The sequence below is a fragment of the Rhinopithecus bieti genome, unplaced genomic scaffold (assembly GCF_001698545.2).
Source record: "Rhinopithecus bieti isolate Rb0 unplaced genomic scaffold, ASM169854v2 scaffold_22745, whole genome shotgun sequence".
NCBI classification, from domain to species: Eukaryota; Metazoa; Chordata; class Mammalia; order Primates; family Cercopithecidae; genus Rhinopithecus; species Rhinopithecus bieti.
The window spans coordinates 948,557-966,699 of NW_016810815.1; the positions used below are offsets into that span (position 1 = coordinate 948,557).

Below are 18,143 nucleotides of genomic sequence, written 5' to 3' on the forward strand. Positions count from 1 at the left end.
TGAGATCCTGTGTGGCTTTGTCTGCTACCCAGGGACGTTTCCGCCTCACCTGAGCTGGATTCCAGCTCTGAGCTGCCACCCGTTGGGAGCTGAGGATGGAGTCCACCTTCCCAGAGCCGCGCCCTCTGGCCCCTTGGCCACTTTTCTTCTCATGAGTCTTTTTCCCTGTTACCTGAGGAGAATGTGACGGCAGTGGATCGTCTGCAGTTTGCACAGCACCTGAGACAGGGCACAGTGGCCAGCGTGGCTACTTTCTTCCCATCATTCTCTCCCTTTGCGTCAGACAGTGCGTGGCTTCGTATTTCACAGATGTTTGAAGGAACGGACATCTGTTGATGGAGAGCTTGAAACAAGCATCTTCCAAGCAGGCCAGTCTCATAAGCAGCCTTTCCTCATGTCCTCCCTAAAGGAGTGAGGAGTGGACTGGCGGGGAGCACAAGGATACCAGGGGTCGCTGGGGAGCTCTCGACAGACCAAGTAGTCACTAGGTGGTGAGCGCTCACGTGCTCACACGCTCTGATGCCCCTGCAACTTCATCGAGTGCACTCACACTGTAGCGAAAACTTTGTGTGAAGCACCCTTACCCTCCCCACAATGAGGAAACTGAGGCTCAGTGATGTGAACCTACTTGACCAAGGCATGAGTCTTGTAAGCTAGGACTTGAACCCAGGACTGTCTGACTCTGCAGCCCAAGTTCCTCACCACACTGTGAGATGCGGCCTTTTAGGATAGAGGGAGAGGCGTCAGCGGCAGCACAGTGGGGTCTGTCACAGGGACTGGGCCACTGTGGCCTTTCTGGATAGAGGGAGAGGCAGCAGTGGCAGCACGGTGGGGTCTCTCACAGGGACTGGGCCACTGTGGCCTTTCAGATAGAGGGAGAGGTGGCAGCGGCAGCACGGTGGGGTCTGTCGCAGGGACTGGGCCACCGCGGGCTCTTGCTGGCATTCTCCTCTCAGGATAGAGGAAGAGGCGGCAGCGGCAGCAGGGTGGGGTCTGTCGCAGGGACTGGCCCACTGTGGACTTTCAGGATAGAGGGAGAGGTGGCAGCGGCAGCATGGTGGGGTCTGTCACAGGGACTGGGCCACCGCAGGCTCTTGCTGGCATTCTCCTCTCAGAGGTTCCTCTACTTGTGGGTCCCCACCTGCACTCACGCTGCCTGGGATTTGTCAGTGTCTGAGACCGAATGACCACAAGATTCTTAGGCTTGGGGATCTCCCAGGATGGGGCCACCTCCCAGGTCTCCTGGTCCCTTGGTGGCCCCAGTGGAGCGGTCTCCTGGCAGTTGCTGCCTGGCACTGAAGAGCAGCTGCCTCTTCTCAATGGCATACCACGTGCCAACTACATGCTTTCACACAAGAGCATGCCCAGCTCTGTGAGAGGGGCCCTGTTCTCAGTTTAAGATGAGGAAACTGAGGCTCAAGGAGGCATCACCTTGCTGGCCTGTCATTAGAGACAGAGACTCAAGTGTTCACAAAGGGAGGCTCATTTTCTGGTGTGGGTGGAGGGCCTGTGCCAGGGTGGCTGCTCCAGGCTGTGGAAGTCAGAGCCTGCTCTCTCTGGAGCCAGGGGGAGCGACCCCAGGCCTTGAAGAGCAGCACCAGTGTTACCTTTCTCCAGGCCAACCTTTAGGAACATAGAGTCAGGGTGGAAGTGGCCAGCCTTCCCTCTAGGTGAGCCCTCCAGAGTTGGAGGAGGACCTTGCTGGGCAGGGCAACTCTGGCTGCCTGGCAGGCCAGCATCAGCATAGAGCAGCTAGGATCTTCAGCCACCGGAACCAGACAATCTGAAAGTGTCTGGAAATGTCCCTGCTTTGAGAAAATTTGTTATTTGAATGCTCAGGGCCAGAAAATGCAAAATGATTGGGTGGTGGTATCAGAGGAACCACAGAAATCATAGATTCTTTTTTTTTTTTTTTTTTTTTTTGGTAACTGACATAAGGGCTCATAGCCCAGAACCACAGACACCTTTCCCAATGTCATTCTGAGAACCTGTGGCTGAACACAGTGTCCTAGGAAGGCCATCTGACTGTCCCCTCTCAGGGATCTTAGGTGGAGTCAGAAGGAGGGCTGAAACAGGCAACTGAGGCTTGCCCAGACCAGGAGCTTGTGGGAGCCTGAGTCTGGGGAAGACATCGACTGGCAACAATATAGAACACTTCAGTCCCAAGGGGTGTGCAAGCTGATGATGAGGAGGAGGATGGGGTCATGGGATGATGATAGGACAATGAGATGGCGGGATGATGACGGTGGTGGTGGTGGTGACAGTGAAAGTGGGAGGATGGAATGGGATGGTGATGGTGGTAACGGTGGTGGTGGTGGTGATGAGACAACGGGTGCCAGGCAATGTGCTACGCAGGATTCGCTCAGCATCTCATTTACTCATATAACACTGTGAGGCAGGCACTATTATTATCTCCACCTTATAGATAAAGAACCTGATGCTTGGAGAGGTGGAGTCACTTGCCCAAGATCATGACACTGGGAAGAGGCAGAGTGGGTGGTGCTATTGAGGTGGAAGCGGCCAGCGCACTTCCTGGGCCAACAGCATCATGAGCATTCAGACTAGTCAAGCGGGTCTGAAAGGCTATCTTCACTCCATCATTTCTAGGTACACATTAGGTTGTAGGTATCCTGGGGATTTCATTTCAGAAAGCCCTAAGTCCCTGTTTCTGGGCTAGGAGGTTGGAGAGCAGAAAATAATTACATTAAGGCCTTGGTAATCTTGGTCTTAGTAGAAGTAGGGTCCTTCCCTGATATGGTTTGGCTGTGTCCTCACCCAAATCTCATCTTGAATTGTAGTTCCCATAATCTCCACGTGTCATGGGAGGGACCCAGTGGGAGGTAATTGCATCATGGGGTGGTTACCCCATGCTGCTGTTCTCATGATAGTGAGTTCTCATGAGATCTGATGGTTTTCTAAGGGGCTTTTCCCCCTTTTGCTCGGCACTTCTCCTTGCTGCCACCATGTGAAGGAGGTGTTTGCTTCCCCTTCCATCATGATTGTAAGTTTCCTGAGGCCTCTCCAGCCATGCTGAACTGTGAGTCAGTTAAATTTCTTTCCTTTATAAATTCCCTAGTCTTGGGTATGACTTTATTAGCAGCCTGAGAACAGACTAATATACTTCCCCTAATCTTCTGTACACAGAGCCCTAGCCTCAAGTCCACAGAGCCTGGGTAGGAGTGCACATGTGGGAGGGCCCAGGCGATGCTATTGATCAGCAGTGTCCACCTGCGCCTGCAGACCCTGGATGGGAAGCCATCCAATTAGGCCATGGCCTATCCTGGCCACTTTCTGATGCTTCACCCTCATCTTCAGGCAGGAAGCTGCTACCCTGAATTCTGCTGGGCCCTGGGATGTCCCTTCTAGCAGCACTTTTTGAAGGACATTTGCTCTCTATGGGCCACCAACTCTTCTCTGGGCAATGTCCCTGATTCACTAAGTGGATCCCTAGGAGCCACGTTTGTATTGCATGTCCCCATCCTTCTGACAGCTGAGTGGACAGGGCAACACCAGTGATCCAAGCCAGGTAAGCCAGATAAGCCAGATCTTCTCTCCTGGTGATTAGGAACCAGACCTGAGAGGCTGAAAGTGAGGCTCAGTGGCTAGGCAAAACTATCACATGTAAACTTGGGAGCTCTGAGGTATCATCCGTCTTCCCCTCTGTGCACTGAGAAGTCCAGAAATCTTGTCTAAGAGAGAGTGGGGAGTGGTAAAGCAGATATGCACAGAGAAGGATGGACACAAGATGGAAGGAGCATCCTGCCCACTTTCTAGGTGCTGACTCTGGAGGAATTGTAGGTATTGGACAGAGAAGCTGTGGGCAGAGATTTCTCAGCTACCCATGAAGCAGCAGTAGCTGCCTGGCAGGGCTCGAAAACAGAGTCAAGCAAAAGGCCTTGGAACCTCGAGGCCAGGGGTTCTCTGTGCACTATTCTTTCTGCAGACTTCTCTCAGTCTGCTGGCTGGAGCCTCAACTGCCAGACTCTAGTGTTTGGAGCTAAGGGAGTGAGGCCTTTTAAAAGAGATCACATATTGGAGAGAAACCCAAATCAGAAGCTGGCAAATTGTCTAACTGGGCTGCCACCCAGAGGATATTTGGTGAAGAGAACTCTAGTGATCCCTCGACGGGGGTCCTGGGACCTGAAGAGGCCGCAGGCTCTGAGTCATGCACCAAGCTGGGACAGGTGGCCCAGGGCTCAGTGTCTCTGAGTCTCATGCAGGAGAGACAGGTCAAGTATCCAGAGCACTGAAGCCAGGCGCCAGGCAGCGAATGAACCCGAGGAAACCAGACTCAGGGGAGGAATGAGAGCCTGGGATCCTGGCCTCAGCCACAGGTGTAGGGGACAGTGAGGTTCTCTGCGGCAGCCACCCTGAGAATGGCCACTGGCATGTCTGCTGCAGCCAAGGGGACCCACGACCTGCAGGATCGCCTCCTGAGGCTGGCCTGCCTCTCCCAAAATACTGCAGAGTCTGGGGCTTGAGAGGCATCCTTGTGACCTGGCAAACCTGGGCATCTACCAGGGTCCTCTGATCTTCTCAAGGAAGGAAACAACTGTCTTTTAAAACTCAGTTTTTGGGGCAGGAGGCTTGGTGCTCTGTTACCATGACTGCATTTTGCCGGTGCCTCCTTAAGGATGTCAGATGGTCCCACCAGCTAAAATGAGCAGGTAAACCTCACATGGGCAGAAGCTGCATCACCCAACTCCCTGAACACCCTACAGCACCACCCCATAGCACTCTGGGGGGCAACTGTCTGCAGTGACCTCTTAGAGGGGCCCCCCTACAGTCTAGTGTCATCCTGGAGGCCAGCAGGTGCTGGTAGAAATTTGCCATCATTCTGGTCCATCCCTCCCATGATCACTGAACTGCATTTGAGGACATTTTTCTTCCCCCTACCCAGCCTTAGACCCCTGGGTTGCTTTCTTGGTGGTAAGTAGTACCTATTGAGGGAAATTCATAAAAGTCCCCAACTCAGGTTGGACACAGTGGCTCCTGCCTGTCATCCCAGCACTTTGGAAGTGGGGATGGGAGGATCACTTGAGACCAGCTAGGAAGTACAGTGAGCCCCCACCTCTACTGAAAATTAAAATAAAAAAATTAGCCAGGCATAGTGGTGTGCACCTGTACCCAGCTACTTGGGAGGCAGAGACAGCAGGATCGCTTGAGCCTGGGAAATCAAGGCTGCAGTGAGCTATGGCAGTGCCACTGCACTCCAGCCTGGAAAACAGAGAGAGACCCTGTCTTAAAAAAAAAAAAAAAAAAAGTCCCTAAATCAGTTCCTCAGATGTGGCAGCTCCACCTATATGCTAGATCTTTACTGTGCCTAGCCTCATCACAGGGCTGAGGAATGGAGGCTCAGAGATACTGAGAGCTACCCAAGAGCCTGGGAGGATCAGTGGTCCTAACTTCAGGTCCCCCTGCAAGGCTGGCTGTGCCTTTCACTGTGGAGGTCCACTGAGAACTCCAGAGAACAGGACTTGCCATGGGGCCCAGCTCTCCTGTACGAGACTCTTACAGACACCAAGCCCGGGGCCATCTGTCCCAGCCTGGTGCATGATTCACAGCCCGCAGCCTCTTCAGGTCCCAGGTCCCACCTTGAGGGCACTCTAGGGTCCTCTTCACTAAATGTCCTGGGCTGCTGCTTAACCATCCCCTCCTCCAGAAGCCACCTCTGAGCCTGGTGCCTGATACAGGTTGCCCTGTTGGATCCTGCACAACTGCTTCCCTAACAGGACTTGTTTAAGACTCTGAGCTCTGACCCGTTCCCTCACCTCCTCCAGAGCAGGAAGAGGAACAGGCTTTGTTCAGAGGGTTTTGCACTGTGCCCTCCAACCCTGCCCCAGCCTCACTTCCCTCTCACTACAGGGGCCTCCTCTCACCCTGGGCCTTCCGAGGACCCCCCATCCCCTACTCTTCCTACTACCTGTATTACAGCCTGTGCCTCCCACGAGAAGGCCCTTCCACAGAGACGGGCGAGTCCGACCAGGGGAGATGGTGGCCAAAGTTTCATAATCACCTTTGTGGCACTTTCATATTTCAATTGTTAAAAACTGATCAGTAATCATTTCTGATTATGTCTTCTTTTGTACAGTTATATGTTAGTTATCTTTCTGGGTAGAAAAGAAACATTTACCCATTGTGGAAAATCTGAAGAATACAGGGAAAATAAACTCACTCAATAAACGTACAGCCCAGAAATACTCAGGATGAGTGAGACTCTATTTTCATATATACATACATGATCGCCACTACAATTTTGTTCGCCTTTTTTAAAACACCTCATTTAAAATCCTTTAACTCGTAGGCTGATATTCTTGTTTTCATCTTAGTGCCAACACTTGCTTTCCAAATCAGGCAGAAAAAGGCATCTGTTCTCCATTACTTCTGCTCCTGACTAAACGCTCCCTTCCGTGTTGGTTTCCGAGGGGCCTGAGGTTGGTTGGAGATCATCCTGACAAGCCCACAACCCTCCTCTCCAGGTAACTGAATGTCCTGTGGCCACCTCCCTGCCTCCCTGGGAAAGCAGAGTGTGCTGGGGGACCCCCTTCTCTCCTTGCCCGTACTCTCCCCAGCATGAGGTGAGGAAGACTGCTGACCAGGGACGCTGGGTGGAGTCACAGAGAAGAGCAGGCCCACCCCTGCCCATAGCTCTGTGGTTCCTGAGGGCCCTGGCACAGGACCACCATCCTGTCCTCATTCTGGGCCCCGAGGGCAGGGGAGGGTCTTTAAGGCAGCCTGGGGGCTCAGAAGTGACTAACGAACACCTCTCTGCGTCTCACTGCCCCTCCCCGGCCCCACAGGCCCTGTGACCTTGCCAAGGCTGACATGGGTGAGGAGACAGGAGGACGAAGAGTAGAAGAGGGTCCCCTTTGCTCTTGCACCCTTGTTCCACGGTCCAGTAGGAAGAGGCCCATTCCCACCGAGGGCAGTACAGCAGTTCCACAGGCCTCAGTGGGCTCCAGCTCCTGTGTGGAAGCTGTTTATGGCCGAACACTCTGGGGACCCACTGGGCATCTGCAGCCTGAACTCTGGCTACTACCCAAAAGGAGACATCTATGCGTGTAAACTCAGAGAAGGTAAATTCACCAGACGGGCATGCAGGATCCCACCCTCCCACCCCTGGCCAGACAACAGAAACTCCTGCCTGCCTGCTAACAGTGGCATTCTTGGTGATGAAGGTGTGCCCTCAACCCACCAGAGGTGTGTGTGATGTGGAGAAACTGACCTGGGGTCTCCCTGCCTTTCATCTTGGTATCTGGTTCTATTTCTCTTCCTAGCTTGGGCAGGCTTATTACCAGGGCTGAGGGGCAGGGCGCTGGTCGCAGTCTTCAACAGAAGATGGTGGCCCCTAAGCTTCAGAGCTGTGGGGCGAAATGCTGCCTCCCCAAACGTGGCCAAGCCTCTTCCTCTCCTCTCTCACGCCCTCATTTCTCTGAGTGGGGCCCAGGCCTCCCCTGCACCCTTGGCTCTGGCTCCATGGCCTCTGTCTGCTCGGGCAGTATGACCTTCAGAGAAAGCTGTGTTCTTACAGCATCTGCAGGGAACAGCTGGTGGGGTCTCCAAGGAGGGGAGGCTCTTTCAGGGCAGGTGCTGGCCTTTGCGCCCAGGCAGGCTGACACTCAGTCTTCTGAGGAAGAGGGAGTCTGCTCCCCATTAGAGTAGGAAGATTTGGCCTGGGGGAGAGCTGGGAGTGCAGGGAGGACCTGGAGGAGCTAAGCATGGGGCCCATGAAAGTCAGGAAGAGAGAAGACCCAGGGAAGAGCATGAAGGTGAGTAACTGAAAGAAAAGAGCCCCAGGCAATGAAGATTTTCAAGCTACAAGAGGTAAATCTTCCCTTCCAACTCTCCCGTGGACTCTCCAGGAAGGCCCAGAATGCTCCTGTGCTTTTGCGAGTGTGGATTATTTCAGGGAATGTAAGAGGCAGTGCAGGATGGAGAGGGAGGTCGGTGGCCAAGGGGCAGCTGGCATCTGCTCATCAGGACTGCACGGGGTCTGGGTCTTGACTAGAGGAGACATCACAGGCCCACTGGCATCCTCCAAAGCAGGTGGCCTCCTGCTCCCCTCAGCAAGGTGGGGCTGGGCCAAAAGCCATCCTCAGAGGATGAGAAACAGGACATCCTCCCTGCAGGGCTGTTTCAAGGCTGCTGGAGGCAGAGCTGGGCATCTGCGCCAGCCATGAGACCAGTGCTTGGAAGAGATCCCCAAATCACTTATTCTAGACATTCAGATGGATAGTGATCTAAATGCTATAAAATGCTGTGGCCTACAGTGATCATGACAGCGTTGCAAACAGCATCATCTCCCTGGGACAAGGAATTCTCCCTCACCATCCTCCTTCCTAGAAGCTCTAATCTCAGTCATGAGTACTTAGCAGGAACTACATCCACTACACCCTCAGTAACTAGTGTGGTGTCTGGCAAGGAGCAGTTGCTTAATAGCTACTGAATGAGTGAGTGAGTGAATGAAGGAATGAGTGAGTGAAAGAAAGAAAGAAAGAATGAATGAATGAGTGAACAACAGGTCCAGGTCTAGCTGCTATTCAGGATCTGTGCCTCTGATTGCCATTTGATGTCTTCTCATTGGCCTGAGGCCAGGGGAGGTGCTGGCTTGCCTGTAAGCCATCTCCCTCAGGGTGTCCCCAGGAGTCCCCTGACTGGTGCTGAGAGTTCTGGAGTCTGCCCTTGTGCCTGTCTGGTTCTCCTTCCCACTGCTGGGGTGGCTCCCAGGGTGAAAGCTACTGACCCATTTGCCTGAGCAACCCACATAGGTGGGGAGGGAAAAGAGAGAGCCTCTGAGGGCTGGTATATCGTCACTCCCCCACCACCCCCCATCTTGGGTTTCACAGGCAGACAGACTGACTGACCAATATGGGGCAGTCCCCATATCTGGCCAAGCTGTGGAGCAGTGATGAAGAGGTGGCTCACTGGTCAGGAGGCTGTTGGGTGTGGCTCAGCTCTGTCCACACCAGAGTGTGGAGCAGGTAAGTCATTTTACCTCTCTGAGCCTTGTTTTCCACATGTATAAAATGGAGACACTGGCCGGGCGCGGTGGCTCAAGCCTGTAATCCCAGCACTTTGGGAGGCCGAGACGGGCGGATCACGAGGTCAGGAGATCGAGACCATCCTGGCTAACATGGTGAAACCCCGTCTCTACTAAAAAATACAAAAAACTAGCCGGGTGAGGGTGGCAGGCGCCTGTAGTCCAGACTACTCGGGGGAGGCTGAGGCAGGGAGAATGGCGTAAACCCGGGAGGTGGAGCTTGCAGTGAGGCCGATGATCTGACCACTGCACTCCAGCCTGGGCGACAGAGCAAGACTCCGTCTCAAAAAAACAAAAAAACAAAAAAAACGGAAACACTAGAATGGCTGTTGTGCAGGAGGTGCTGAGGATTCCGGTACATCCAGCCACCATGCAAAGCCCACCAGGACCAGGCTTGGCACAGGCCATGCTCAAACAAGAGCACTGAGCAGCAGACGCTCTGCCCTGGAGGGAGTGCTAGGCCGCACTTATCTCTCTCTGGCTCAACTTATGATTTATGGCGGGACTGGAGGCAGAGAAGCTCCAGTGCCAGAGAGGAGTTGTGCGCGCACGTGTGTGCATGTGAGCTGCATTATGCACACATGCTATATGGGTGTGTGCCACACAAATGTGTTGAGGGGAGTGTACAGTGCCATGCATGAATATTGTACACGATGGTTTTGGACAGTGTGGTTATGTGAATGTGTACACAAGCTACATGTGTGAGGCGCGTGCCTATGGTGAGACTGCAGCATAGGTGGAGTGCCAAGGTGGTACAGCTGTGTGCCAATGGTATATGTGGGTAGTGTGGTAGGGCATGTATTATGTGAGTGTGCAGTGTGCATGTGGTGTTACTGTCCAGGCGGCCACTGGACATACTGGTGCATACCTGCCTTTACTGGACATTCTGTGTCACTGGATGTTTCCAGCCTCCCCTCAGACCCTGAGTCGCCATGATGCCCTTCACCCCTGGTGGTGCCATGGCTGTGGGGGCACCCCCTTCACAGTGTCCCCTGCCTTCTAGAGATCACCTGGCTCCTGGCACAGGAAAACACCAGTACGTGGAGCTCTGCGATGGAATTCCTGAGCAGGCGGCCTAGGGCTGACAGGCTCTCCCAGGAGCCGAAGCTTGGGATCCTCAAGGGAGGCAGAGGCTGTGGCCACTTCCCTGTCACTAGTGCCTAGCAGGGTGGGGGTCAATAAATACCCAAGGCCTGAGGCCATTAGGCTGCAATATTCTCAGACCCCACCAGGCGGAGCCACATGCCCATCTCAAGACCAGGCCACTTCTTAGGCTTCCGGTTTCAAGAACCCACACTTTTGACCAAATCTACTCCCAGGCCTCCTGCAACTGTGCTGGAGGAAGAGACTCCTGGATCAGAGGAGGTGTGGGGCTGCTCAAAGCATGGGGGCTGGGGCCCCGACACCCATCCTGCTCTTCTATCCTCCCTCCTAGTCAGCACTGCCCTGGCCAGGCTGCTGGAGGAGCCACAGAGCAGCCTCACCGAGGCCAGCATGGGGTGGGTGGGGCAGGGCCCGTCCCTGCCCGGGGTCTGTCTTCAGCTCCCTCGGCCCTGAGCACCGCCCCTGGGAGGGAGGCCATGCTGAGGCCACACTCACCTTTCCAGCCCTGAAGACATCTCTTCACTAAACTCTGAGCTCTCACTACTGCCTGGAAAAGGAACACAGGTCAATGAGCACAACGGCCTCACAGAAGAGGGGCCCGTTCTCCCGGGTCAGGCCCCTGAGCTCACAGAAGTGCCACAGAAACTGCTTCCTCACATTGGGAGCCTCGAGGTACTCGAGTTTTTGCTACTGCTTGTTCTAACTCTGCTCTGGGAGGGTCAAAGAACCACCCCATCCCACTGTTCCAGGCAGGTCCTCTACGACCTTCCCACTGCCCCCGAAGGCTACAGCTAACTGCCCACTGGCCCGCTGGGGTCTGGGTCTTTAGGCTTTCTTCTGGGCCTGACCTGGCTCCACCACTGCCTCCTTTCTGGCCCACATGAAGCCAGGACTAGAACAGGCCTCACCTGGTGAGGCCAAATGAGCACCTCTTCCTCTTCCACAAGGGTCAGGGCTTGACTAGACGCTGGTCACAGCGCAGGTACCTGGCATTAGACAGAAGCCTCAAGGGAGAGCCCCTGCAAACCCCTGGCCAGTGGGGTCACAGAGAGGGGCTGGGTCCCACAGTTTTGCTACCTGTTTCTCCTTCAGGCCTGTCCCTCTGGGCTGAATGGGCGGCCCTGCTTCTCCCAGGCTCTCTAAGCCCTCCTGAAGAAGAGATTTTCTCCTGTCACCCAAGCACCCATGCGCAATGCTCTGGACTGTCCCTCAGACCTCAGAGGCTCTGAGGTTCAGTGCTCCTGAAAGAGCGCCAAGACTGAGCACTGGGAAAGCAGGAGGGAGGGGTCCCAGGCCCCTTGGCATCTGTCTGAGTAATGGCCCTCATCACAGAGGGGAGGACCAGCCCAGCTCCCAACAGGGCACATGCACACATGGCCACTTCATCAGGGCTTTTGGCCCCAAACAGAAAAACAGTTTCAATTCCCCAACTTGAGGAGCCGGGAACCAAACAACCTTGTGATCTCCCGTCTGGACGCTGGACAGCTCTGCATCTGCCTCCGTTTTCTGTCTCAGGAATAGCAAGGCCTGGACTCAGGCACAGCTCAGAAAGTTTTCTGGATATACAACAGCTGTTCTGCTGAGTGCTGTTGGGCCGGCATTCCCCAGAGGGCATTCCTCAGAACCCAGGTCCCATTCCAAGGAAGAGGGTCCCATGACCAAAGAATGTGGACACTGTGGACTCTGATGCCTTCTTAGAGGACTCCTCCCACCCACCAGCACAGCTGCATCTCTGGGAAGAAATCTGCACACCTTTACTTAGCCCAGCCTTTCCCCACGCATGACCTGGAACTCTTCTCCCAAGGCACACCTCAGAACCCTGGACACATTGTCCTGAGCCGTTGTATAACCCTGGCTGGCTCCAAACAGGATGACCTCCTCTGAAGACAGAGGGAGACACAGAACATGCTTGTCAGACTTCCAGGGCGTGGGAGACGGCGACCCCTGGACTCATATAGCCCACGCCCTCTGAGACTGACTTGCTTTCACAGGGACGTGGGAGTGATTCCTGCCCGTTTCTCCTGTCCCCTCCCGCCCCCTGCCCCATGCTCTGGGCCCTCTGCCCTGCAGTCCTCACAAAATCAACTCCCAGCTCGGCAACTGGTCTAACCAACAGCCGTGGGAGGACTCCCTGCTAAAGGAAGCCGAAAGACACACAGACACACAGACCACAAAGGCATAGGCACACTGAAAGGCACCAGGCACCAGAGAGAGCACTGGCCTGATGGCAGTACTAACAGGGTGCTGCCCACCTGTCTCAGCTGACCTGGACACTGCAGGGGTACGGACCTACAACCAGAGCTCAACACCAGCCTGAGTCCTAATATCAAGTTCGTCCTATCCCAGCCTCAGCAGCACAATTTCTGCCTCTTCTGTTGCCATAGCACCATGTCTGGCTGCCACTCAGTGATGCAATTTCATCCCTGAACATCAGCTTTTCATCCTCCCTCCTTCTAGCTCCCATTGTGAAGACAAGTACGCAGTGAGAACCCTGTAGCCACCCAGCTACCCTCCCTGGCAGCCTCTCCTGCTTTGCCCTGCAGGGCCCTGTGGGTCATGATCCCTCAGGGACAGAAGCCTGACTGTGGTCCAGTCTGCTCTAGGGAGTTGCCAGCCAATAGCAGCTGATCTCAAGAAAGTGTATGGCTGCTTTTTCTACCTGCCTGCCATGCCAACAGCAGGATGACGACAGATCCAGGGCTCTTCATGAAGCCCACGAGGCTAGGAGACAAGGGTTTCTCTGGCTCTGGGTGATTCCTGCAGGCAGCCACCTCTGTAGGGAGGTGAGGGGCCACTGGGTCCCCCAGAATGATAGCGCCACTGGGCACGGCACAGTGACACAGAGAGACACAGAGCACACACTGGGCCTACAGCCCACCAGCCTATCATGTGCAGGCCGGAGACGCTTACCTAGGGAGAGTCCATTGGTGACAGCAGAGGAGGAGGTCAGGGCCAGGCCCTTTCGGGGACTGCGGGACTCTAGGACACTGTCGTCCAGTAGGTGCCTTGCTTTCTCCGATGGGAATGTCGCACTTTTACTCTCAACTACACTCAACTGACACATCATACTGGAAAACGGAAAGGAAGAAAGAAGGCAAAGCTCCTTATCTATGGAGTGACAGTGGTTACACCTGCCTGGGGGCCGGAGCAGATGGTGCAGCTGCAGGAAAAAGGCCTCCACCCAGAGCCATGGTACAGGCTCTGTCCTCTCTCATGCCATGACCTTGGGCAAGTCACATCCTTTCTCTGAGCCTAAGTTTCTCCATCCATCCAATGGGGGTAACGATACTTGCCCTGCCTGTCTCCCAGGTGGCTATGAGGCTTGAGTGAGCAGATGCTGCTTCTGAGTGATGAGGCCGCACAGGTGAGCGGCAGTGGGCCTGTGGCCAGGATGTCTGCTCCTGGAGTCACACACACCTGGTCTAGGCCCTTGCTCCGATGTTTTTCCACCATTGCAAGGAACTTCACCTTGTTGAACCTCATTAGACTCATTCTCAAAATATGTAATAATAGCACCCACCTCAGAGGCCTGCATGGGGACTCAGGGAGATCATACTTGACAGGCATGTGCAGAGTGTCTAGCACAGAGGGCTGCTTAACACTCAGAGAGCAACTCTTTCTCCTCCAGCCTTGGAGCTCCTCCAGGGCCTGCCTGGGCTGGGCTGAGGCTTGTGCCTTGGAAGTGGTAGGTAGGTAGGTAGGTAGGTAGGGAAGGAGGAAGGGAGAGAGGGAGGGAAGGAAGGAAGGAAAGGAAGGAAGGAGGAAGGGAGGGAGAGAGGGAGGAAAGGAAGGAAGGAAGGAAGGAAGGAAGGGACTCATCTGTTCAGAAGCCTCTGCCTAACGCCCTGGAGACACAGGCACAGTTGCCCCAGCCATGCCGAGGACTCACGCATGTCCCCCAGCTATTGGGCCCCACAGGGCTGATGAGCCAGCAGGTTCACTGCTCTGTAGGCAGATGCCATGAGAAACTGAACACCGCCCTGGATGACAATCACTGGTGTCCACCGGACTTTGGGGTTTTTCCATGAGTCATTAACTGGGCTTGGGCAAATTCTCTGGAATGTCACTGCTACTTCCCTGCCCTTCCCTGCACCCTCCCTCCACCAGCTGCTGAGCCTGAGACACCTGTCAGTGGTGTGGACTCAGTGCTGCCACAGTGCCCCTCAGCTCTTCCCAAGCTCACACCAGCCTCAGGAAAGTGCACTGGCCAGGATTCCAAAGGCTCTCATCAGCAACTCCCAGAACAGGGCAGGGGAGGGACCCCGTCAGCAAGTGTTTCCCTGCACTGTGCCCAGGCCCATGTGCAGGACGGTCTGAAGCCCGGGGGAGGGCTTGTTCAGTCACCCACTTGTTGCCTAAGCTGTGGCTCTTCCTGTGTCTGGGGACTGGAGGTGTGGGGAGGCTGCCAGCAACAGACGTATCAGGACAGGTGGGCCTCCGGCTGAACCTCGCACAAACAGAGCCAGCAGAGGGACCTGCAAACAGAGCAGAGAGAGCAACAACAGGGGTTATGATGGGAGGGTGAGGGGCTGTGCAGGCTGGGTTGGGGTGTAGGCGGTCCCCGGGTTTGGAGTACAGCAACTGGCCCAGCTGTCACAGATAGGGCAAGGTTCATAGGAGCCCTGCAGCTTCTTACTCATTAGATATTGATCCTTCACTCTCCATATAGTAATTGACTCCCTAAGGCTGACAATCAACTCTCAGGATGGTCAATGTCCTGCTGTGCATGGCACTCCCTGATGGACACGGGGATAAGCAGCCTAGTCTTGGTCCTGCTTCCCCATGGCATGACTTATCCAAGGACACCCAGCTGGTGAACAACAGAGGTGAGACTTCAAAGTGTGTCTTCTAGGCCGGGTGTGGTGGCTCATGCCTGCAGTCCCAGCAATTTGGGAGGCCAAGGCAGGTGGATCACCTGAGGTCAGGCGTTCGAAAACAGCTTGGCCAACATGGTGAAACCTCGTCTCTACTAGAAATACAAACATCAGCCAGGTATGGTGGCACACACCTGTAATCCCAGCTACATGGGAGGCTAAGGCAGAAGAATCACTTGAACCCGGGAGGTGGAGGTTGCAGTGAGCCAAGATTGTGCCACTGCACTCCAGCCTGGGCGACAGAGTGAGACTCCGTCTCAACAACAACAACAACAACAACAAAGTGTGTTTTTTAACACCAAGTCCATTCCCTTACCCCTGAGCTCTTATACAGCCACTTTCTGGTCTCTGTGTACTCATTAAACACAAAGGGGCAAGAACACAGCTAGACAGACAGGGTTCAGATCTTAGGTCTTTCATGTGCTACCTGGGACCATGGATAGGTTACCGAACTTATTCCTTGAGCCTCAGTTTCCTCATCTGAAAAGTGGGAATGATTCAACTCACCTTGCAGGTGGTCAGAAGAAGTCCATGAGGTAATGTATGCAGACTTTCATAGTTTTTAGCCCTCATACTTAATTTATTATGGTAATTATTACCATGTCCTTCTCAACCCAGTCATGGGGCTAACAGGTCACCAGAGCCAGGCAGTTAGGGGTGCAAACCTCACTGCACTCAATACACAGAGATTGAGGCTGAATCCTTCATGCTGGCCACATCTTCAGCTATGTCTGGAGGAATGTGACCCTGGCCACTGTGGCACTCTTTAGTTTGTCTTGCTTGCGAAGGGAGGTCTTTAAGGGAGGTGACTCCAAAGGCTCGCCTAGCTCTGGCTATCTGGGCCAGGCACCAGGGGTGGTTGCTGCCAGCTGAGTGCTCACTTCCCATGAATTGCCTCCTCTGCCATCCCCTCTCCTTCCCAATCCCACTCTGCACAGGCACCTTCTCCTTCATCTGCCCCCACCAATCCCTTTATTAGGCCTTAGCCAATTTTCTTATTCTCAATAACATTCCAAAATGTCACTTCTTTCCTTAGTGCCCCCAGGCAACTCCAAGACCCCAAACCTTTCCAATGCTGCCACTCTTTACTTCAGTGACAACACTGGTTGTCAGGTGGGACCTCTCTCACAGCCACCCTTGCCGTGGCCATGCACACCTCCATTCACACTGGCCTTCCTGCCAGGCCGGGGCCCATCTCTTCTCTCAGGTCCTACCCATCTCCTCTGAGAATTCACTGCCTCACTTTCCCCTTCTCTCTCTGACTCCTTCCCCCAGCCTATAGGCAAGCTCTGGTCTCTCTTTTCCTGTAAGCCAAGGTCTTTCACTGGATCTTTTCCCAGCAAATGGAGGTCTGTGCTCCTCTAGTCACTCAGCTCTGACTTCTGTACCTAATGACACGTCCACTGACCTCCTTCTTGCCAAACCAATGAAGGCTTGTCAGCATCTCCCAGAGCCCTCGGTACCTGGTGCTCGGGGTCACTCCTTCTCAACATGCCCTCCTTCCTTGGCAGATGCTATGCCACACTCTCCTGCTTCTCCCTGTGCCTCTTCAGTCTCTGTCACCACCTCCTCCATGAGCTCCTCCTCCTCCTCTAACACCCTTCATGCTGGAGTTGTCTACACAGGCTTCCCTCTTCAGCTCCTGTTTTTTATTTGATTGGATAGCTGATGACTCTTAAATCTTGACTACAGTCCTCTTTTCTTCTTCTTCTTTTTTTTGAGATGGGGTCTGGCCCTGTCACCCAGATTGGAGTGCAGTAACGCTATGACGGCTCACTGCAGCCTCAACATCCCCGTCTCACCGGCTCAAGCAACCCTCTCACCTCAGCCTCCTGAGTAGCTGGGACCACAGGATGGTGCCACCAGGCCTGGCCCAGTCCTCTTTTCTGAGCCTGAGACCCATATATCCACCTCTTGGCACTATCCCTCCATCTGCCCTTTCTTAAGATGCACCAAGTGCAGAACAGCTGAGGCTGAGCCTGCAACTCCTTCTTCTGTTTCCAGCCTTGGCTGGAGGCATTGTGCGTTACCCAGTCGCCTGGCCTGGGATGGGAACCCGCCCTCGGCTCCTCCCACACGGCAATGCGGCTCTTCTCTCCTCCCTTCCCTCCTCACTTGCTGCACAGTCACCAGGGCCTCCAGACTCTGCACAGCCCCTCCCTGCCCACTTCTCTTGTCACTGACTGGTCTGGGCCCCCATATTTTATTGTCTTCCTGCCTCCAGTCTGATCTTCTAAAACCTAACCCAAGCACAGCTTCACAAGTATTTGAAAAACGTGAAGCTGACCATGTCATCGCCTTGCTTGAAACCATCCATGACATGGTGTTCAAAGTTCTTCCTGACCTGGCCATTTAAGCCAATCTTAAAATCCCGATGGGGGCTGGGCGCAGTGGCTCATGCCTGTAATCCCAACACTTTGGGAGGCCAAGATGGGCAGATCATGAGGTCAGGAGATCAAGACCATCCTGGCTAACATGGTGAAACTCTGTCTCTACTAGAAATAAAAAAATTAGCCGGGCGTGGTGGTGGGCGCCTGTAGTCCCAGCTACTCGGGAGGTTGAGGTAGGAGAATGGCGGGAACCCGGGAGGCGGAGCTTGCAGTGAGCCCAGATTACGCCACTGCACTCCAGCCTGGGTGACAGAGCGAGACTCCATCTCAAAGAAAAAAAGAATCCTGATGCAAAAGGAAAGGAACAAAGTAGCCAAGACTATTCTGAAGAAAAACAGTGCAAGACTTGCCCTACTGGATGGCAGAACAAAACCTAAAGCAGTAGTATTTAAACAGTGTGGTATTAGGCATGGATGCAGACACAGTTCAGTGACTATAAACTGAGAGCCCGACCTGCTTCCTGATGGTGGTGGCATTACCAGTCAGTGAGGAAAGGAGGAACTTTTCAGGATGGGGGCAAAACCACTGGGTTTCATACAGAAAAAGACAAAATTAGAGTCCTGCCTTATGTTAAGCAAGTGGATTAATGTGACAAATGTGAAACGCAAAACTACTGGGAAAAAAAATAGGAGACAATCATAATCTTGCAGAAAGGGAAGAAAGAAAAAACACAAATCCTAAAGGAAAAGGTGAATAAATTTGACATTTAAATGTCTGTACCAAAACCACCAACCA

The 18,143-nt window shown here is 54.0% G+C and overlaps 1 protein-coding gene across 15 annotated transcripts in view; it reads right to left on the bottom strand.

Annotated features, from left to right (window-relative positions):
* The window catches only part of RALGPS1 (Ral GEF with PH domain and SH3 binding motif 1), a 311,271-nt gene that overhangs the window by 14,364 nt on the left and 278,764 nt on the right, over positions 1–18,143 (bottom strand). For 10 of the 15 annotated variants that reach the window (XM_017892865.1, XM_017892864.1, XM_017892862.1 and 7 more), the window contains 3 exons: positions 14,493–14,619; positions 13,055–13,212; positions 10,640–10,691 (listed from right to left, as the gene is read on the bottom strand). In XM_017892865.1, coding sequence (XP_017748354.1) covers positions 10,640–10,691; positions 13,055–13,212; positions 14,493–14,619 — 337 coding nt within the window. The other 5 variants (XM_017892871.1, XM_017892868.1, XM_017892869.1 and 2 more) reach the window with 2 other exon arrangements.